At 37.7% G+C, this 7033-nt stretch overlaps 1 protein-coding gene across 1 annotated transcript; it reads left to right on the top strand.

Moving 5' to 3' along the window:
- The first annotated feature begins 2028 nt into the window (after positions 1-2028).
- LOC111139681 (olfactory receptor 2M3-like) lies at positions 2029-2963 on the top strand. The gene is given in 2 exon segments (XM_022492027.1): positions 2029-2821; positions 2824-2963. Coding segments are annotated over 2 exon segments (933 nt in total).
- Positions 2964-7033: the final 4070 nt, after the last annotated feature.

Here is a 7033-nt window from a genome sequence, read left to right as displayed (position 1 = left end):
CATAAAGAAAGTGTATTTTACTACTTCCCCACTTAAAATTAATTCAAACTCATGAGCTGGAATTCATGGTTCTGTCTCCTTCTACAGCTTAATTTTCTCTAACTAATTTTAGGATCAGCATCTTTGTTTAGTTTTGTTTTGGGCCTCTTCACAAAAATATGATGCACAAATGAGCCAAAGTGCCTACCTGTCTAATTGTTCTAGTCACCATACTTGTCTTTCTGTTTATAACATTGTTTTTATTACCTGGAATAACCTTCTTTCATATATTAACTTTTCTCATATATGTATACTTACCTTATAAATTGAATCTTAACTGCTACAATGAACATGAAACATAACTCTAACTTAGCCATCTCTGTTTCTCTAATACCTTCTATATATTTCACATTTTTTGTATATAGGTTCCACTTTGTGGAATTTATGCATGGATTGCTCCTTATTATAGGGCGGTCTCTCTCTCTCTCTCTCTTTCTCTCTCTCTTTTTTACTTTTCCTGAGTCTTCAGTTGGATGCCATCAGATGACTGAGGTCTTCCCTGATTATTTAAAATTGAACACTCGAATTTAATGTTAATGTATTCTTTTCAATTATTTTTCCACAGCTTCATAGTATTTTAATATTTTTGTCACCATCTGATTACAATATGTAAGGGCAAATGATATAATTTTTTTTTTCTTTTTTGGTTGCTGCTTTATTCCAAGGGCACAACACATAGACACATATTCATAAACATTGCTTGAATTTGTGGATTTTAAGCCTCTCTAAATTTCTGTTTTTGTATGTAGTAATTTTTTGTAGGAGATATCAGATGTGTTCACACACCAGTTAGCCTAAAATGACACAATTATATTCTATCACAGTAATGGAGACTGCTAGAATTCTAAACTCAAGATATTGACAGTGTTGGTTACTTCTGAGGGTTGTAAGAAAGAGAATAATTTCCATGCCTCTTTCCTAGCTTCCGGTGATGATGAACAATCCTTGAAAATCCTTGGTATGTAAATATACCACTCCAGTCTCTGCCTCTGTTGACATTCATTTTCCTTGTGTCTATTTCCTCACATGGAAGTCTTATATAGATGCCAGTCCTATTGGATTGGTGCCTGGCCTACTGCAGTGTGATCTCATCTTTGTTAATTTTTTTTAGGATTTATTTATTTATTTGAAAGAGAGAGCATGAGGAGGACAAGAGCAGAGGAACAGCGAGAGAAAAACTCAAGCTGACTCTGTGCTTGGGGCTTGATCTCACAACCCTGAGATCATAACCTGAACTGAAACCAAGAGTTGGTTTCAGTGCCACCCAAGTGCCCTTATCTAATTGTTTTCAAATAAGTTTACATTCTGTGATGTTGGGGGTTAAGGCTCAACATATCTCTTTTGAAGAAACACAAGTCATCTATCACATTGGGCTATACAAAAACGGGACAAAGTGTTTATATTTATATAATTAAAGTATTTTTTCAGAGCATGCATTTACTGCACAAAAAAATATTTACCAAAAGTTACAGATCAAACACTCTAAACTATAAAATAATTGACAAATATAAAGGTTTTGTTAACACTGACAGAAAAAAATCACCCACTACCATAAAAGCAAAGGTTCATATTGTGCTCTTTATCTCTCTTACTTTGTTTGCCACATTCTGAATTAAGCTTAGTTTCTCTATCAAATAATATGTAAAGGATATCTGATTGTTTCAAGGCACCGTCTAAATGCTTTTGGGAATTTTCCTTTTTGAAAACACACTATCAATTGTGAAAATGTATATTATTATCTTAATTTGTGAAGGATGTTTAGAAGCTGAACTTAGGAAAAGTTCCACACTAGACAGTACCAAGAGAACATATTTTGTTCTGTAATTATACTTCCTGTTCTTTGAGATTCCTAATACCGGTGATGTCAGCTTAATCACTGACCTATAGAATTTACCACAATCACATGCTTTGTAAGGCATTAAATACACATTTATCAACTCAATGTGGTAATATCACTTTTTACCATATTAGATAAAGAACACATTCATCATGGCATGGGCTAATCAGAGTTTCACCTCTGATTTCATCCTTCTGGGTATCTTCAATCACAGCCCTACTCACATTTTCCTCTTCTCTTTGGTCTTGGGCATCTTCATAGTGGCCTTCAGGGGAAACACTTCTATGATTCTCCTCATCTACATGGACACCCAGCTCCACACTCCCATGTATTTCCTCCTTAGCCAACTGTCCCTCATGGACCTCATGCTCATCTGCACGACTGTACCCAAGATGGCCTTCAACTACTTGTCTGGCAGCAAGTCCATTTCTGTGGCAGGTTGTGCCACGCAAATTTTCTTCTATACATCACTACTTGGCTGTGAATGTTTCCTGTTGGCAGTCATGGCTTATGACCACTATATTGCCATTTGCCACCCTCTAAGATATCCCAGTCTTATGAGTCCCAAAATTTGTGGTCTAATGGCTGCATCTTCCTGGATCCTGGGCTCTACTGATGGTGTAATTGATGATGTAGTTACATTTTTCTTCTCCTATTGTGGGTCCCGGGAAATAGCCCACTTCTGTGATTTTCCTTCCCTGCTAATCATCTCATGCAATGACACATCAACATTTGAAGAAGTTCTTTCCTACTGCTGTATAATAATGATTGTTTTCCCTGTAGCAATCATCATTGCTTCCTACACCTGTGTTATTCTGGCTGTCATTCAAATGGGGTCTGGAGACGGTCGCCGAAAAGCTTTTGCCACCTGTTCCTCTCACCTCATGGTGGTGAGAATGTACTATGGAGCAGCTTTATTCATGTACATGCAGTCCAGTTCAGATCGTCCCCCACCCAGGACAAAATGGTGTCTGTCTTTTATACCATCCTTACTCCCATGCTGAATCCCCTCATCTATAGCCTCCGCAACAAGGAAGTGGCAAGAGCATTCATGAAGGTAGTGGGGAAGGGCAAGTCTGGACAATAAATTGCTTAACTATTTTCATAATTTTCTAAGTTCTCTAGTGTCCTTTTCATTCTGTTTTTTTTTTTTTTTAATGGCACTTATTACATATACATTTTTGGAAAAGCACATTCCTGGGAAACAATACAGTCATTTCATATTAAGGAAAATTATTTCGAATATTCATTATTTTTCATATTTAATTCAGTTATAACTACATTTATGGCCATTTCTTGAATAAGGATATTATAGGTTGACTGAAATGTTTAGGAATTTTGTGGCATATATTCAGGTAACAAACAAGGTTTCTTTTCCCCATGTTGTAAATACAAAACAGTATTCAGTCACTTTCAAGTTACTTTGGATGAAAGTTTGGTACACTGGGCTTTTTACATTTACATAGTGTTTATGTTTCATTCTTAATTTTTATTCTCCCAGACTTGGAGAATAAAACAACATAACACTTCAACCCAGATGACTTTTTATATCACACCTTTAATTTTGTTTATCACAAAAGTGAAAATTTTATTAACAGTCTTAGATTTAACCCCTTTTCAAGTTGTTAAGACCCACCTAATCTCCATGCATGGTCTCAAAAAGGAACAAATTTTGCTCTTCAGATCCAAACGAACTGAAAATTTGCCAGTGTCCATGAATTAGGCACTGATATGAATACATTTTATTAATGATAACAAGATATATTGAAATTCTGGTTATGGTTATTTTTTTCTGTTTTCTATGATAAACTTATACTTAAAAGTAAGTATAAAAATTTCATGACTCTATTGCAGTCATAATTCCTTTTATAGAAATAGTGCAATTTCCATCACATTGTCTTTATTGGACTATTGAGGCACAAGCAAATGAAACTGGTAAATGATCATACCAGAAGGGAATATCTCAATCTGGCCTTGAGGAGAGAGAGATTGGCAGCCATTGTCACTGTGGTATGGATTCTTCCCTGTCCCCAGGGAGACCACAGGGTGTAATGACCCAAAAACCATCTAGGTGGTAGTCATGGCCAAAGGTTGTTCCACATAGCCATTAGGTTTCATTTGATGCTACCCAATAAATACCTGGGTATTACAATCAATCAGTGCCAAATGTAATCAGTGTCTTTAATATGACAGAGTGACTACACAATCCCAGTGGTATTCATTTTATGTTTTTGGTACAATTGGATTGATTCTAATTAGAGTGAGTTTTCTGCTTCTAACATGGGGATTTCCAGGTGCTTAGTTGCCCATAACCCAGAGCAAAACACATAAAACCGTCCCTAATCTGAGCACAGTCACCCATTGCTCTGATAGTAGTGTTCCTAGAACCTTTTTAAAAGGAAATTGATGGATTGTTTTTTTTTTTTTTTTGAGTTTATCTGAGAGGGAAAAATGTTGATACCCAGTTTCATTAATAGTGTGAGCCACAGGCTAAGTTCTTGAGTCAGTATTAGTAACACCAGATCAACTAGTGGTATTATATTCATTCTTCTGTTTTAAGGTCTCCCGGTCCATTCCTTGGAATGACAATACTTACACTGACAATTGCGATTGGGTTGCCAGAGGGCATCTTCCCATACACCCAACAGTTGTATTGATTTATTTTAGGTGCCTGTCCCATTATTGGACATTTTAAGAGCAGCAGAAGTCTAAGGCTGAAAAGACATTTAGTAGGACCTTCTTTGGTAAGGTCTTCCCTTTTTACAAGAATTACACTTGTGCCCAACTATTTGTTTGTTTGTTTGTTTGTTTATTTATTTAATTTTTTCAGTGTTCCAGGACTCATTATGCACCACACCCAGTGCTCCATGAAATATGTGCCCTCCTTAATACCCACAACCAGGCTCTACTATTTAGATGTTAATGTCACTGCAGCTTTGAGAATTTGACCCTTTGATCAATCATAAATATTGGCTGGGGAAGACGCACTATGAGGCATGAAGAGATGGGAGACCAGGATCCCCATCTTTTCTCCACTTTCAATGTTATATTTTCCACTTTAGGTTTAGTGAGTTTGCATAGATTTGGCTAGTAGCAGGACAATGGGATCCTAGTGGAAACTAAACAGCTACCCCTCAGCCAGATATGAAATAATACCCATCCTGTTGGGATGTCACATTGCAAATTGCAGCAGATAATTCCTTTTCCAGGTGTGATGGATCTTGGTGTTCTCAGTAGCAAGGCACATTGATCCATGGTGAGAGTTGGGGGAATACATATTTTTTATGACTTCCATACAATTAAGGTGTTGGGTTCCTTGGCATACGTCCTCAGTCTGTCATATTGGGCATAGGCCCTACTGGTTGTCATTCAAATATATTATAGCCAGGTTTAATTCTTTGGTCTATGTGGACAAGGTGGTTTTACCTGTTAACAATATAATTTGTTGTTTTAATATTTATTTTTTTCCTATCAATCTTACTAATTATGGGTTAAAGGGGAGGTGTGACCTCCATTCAGTGTCACACTTCTTTCCACAGATTTGCACATCATAACCTTTGAAACGTAACCTCCAATTACTGGCAATCCCACAAGAGTATCCAAACATAATACTCAATTTCTTTAATACCTTAATGGCAGCCTCATTTGCACAACATCAGAGAAAAGCTCAAGTTAAGCCAGATGCAGTGTCCACACAAACAAAGGAATATTTAGAAGGAGCAAATATAATTAATTTGCCAATTCATCACCAGTTGGGCACTTCGGTAATCAGCCTCAGATTCTTTCAGGAGATGCTCCAGATGTTCAGAGCACACAGGACAGGATGTTATTACATTAACCAAGTCAATGTACTTCAGGGGAAATCCAGCATCCTTGGCAATATGACATCCCATTGGAGCACTGCAGTAGCCACTCTTTCTATGCATCCAATCTGCTGTATTTACTGCAAGGTCAGTAGCTAAAGTTTCAGTTTCCTGATTGTCAGGGAACGTAAGTACCTTATGAGCTGGGAAATGAAAAACAGTGATGTCTGCCTTAGGATCTTGCAGATGGACCCAAACGTCCTTCCACATATCCTCACCATATGAGGTCTGATTCATAATCATCCTCTCCTTGGCTTTCCATTGTCTGACCCTAAGAGTTAATATCTTTAAAAGAGCTCAACTGTCAGTGCAAAGGATTAATGACCAAGGCCCACTAGCTGCTATGGTTTTTTCTTGTTTCCATCAAGATTTTGTCAGTGTTGAGCTGAATAGTGACCTCAGTCCTTGTGGATATATTTCCTCTACTTCACTTCTCTATACTATGCATCAGTGGAAATTTTCCCTGCTCCCTTTTTACAAGCTGCAGGTGTCACCATAGGAATAGAGGTGAGGGCATCTATAAAATCTGTATACTCCACAACATCTATTAGTACCTACTTTACCAGAGACAGTGGACTGGTAGAAAGGGCACTCCTCTGCTAGCAAGTAGACATGACACTTAGTCAAAGTGGGAGTTTGAGATGTGGCAGAAGTAGGTCAATGGAACATATTTTCCACTCATTCCTTGATAGGCAGGAAAGTTCTCACCACAGTGTGTTGTTCTTTACTGAGAGATTCTACCTGGAGGAATGGTGTGTATGGTACTACAAACTGTTGCTCTATGGGGGTATATCAGATTTCTGTCCCCTTCCAGAGCTGAGATCAAAATCCTAAGGGTATTATCTCCTTCTGTTATTTCTACCACAGTATCTAACCCATACCTTCTGGACTCACAGATACATCTAACTCAAGGAACCCTCCTTGGGAGATGCCCAGAGCTTCATTCTGCTTCAGTAGTATTTTTGCCTTTTCAAAGGTGGTCTATTGCTCTCATCCCCAGTTCCACACATTCCCTTTATTTATTAGACAAGAACCCTCCTTGGGAGATGCCCAGAGCTTCATTCTGCTTCAGTAGTATTTTTGCCTTTTCAAAGGTGGTCTATTGCTCTCATTCCCAGTTCCACACATTCCCCTTATTTATTAGACAAGATAAGGAATGGAGGTACTATGTTATGTTGGGACTAAAAGTTCTCCCAAACCCCCAAATACCTATAAATGATTGCAACTTTTTTTGTGTTTTTAGGGGTTGGGTAGGCTTGCACATTTTCAGTCACAGTTTCTGGGAAAACATGGG

This window comes from Enhydra lutris, unplaced genomic scaffold (assembly GCF_002288905.1).
Source record: "Enhydra lutris kenyoni isolate GAN:26980312 unplaced genomic scaffold, ASM228890v2 scaffoldscaffold112, whole genome shotgun sequence".
NCBI classification, from domain to species: Eukaryota; Metazoa; Chordata; class Mammalia; order Carnivora; family Mustelidae; genus Enhydra; species Enhydra lutris.
Note: the sequence above shows the minus strand (reverse complement) of the source record. Positions and strands in the feature narration are given on the sequence as shown.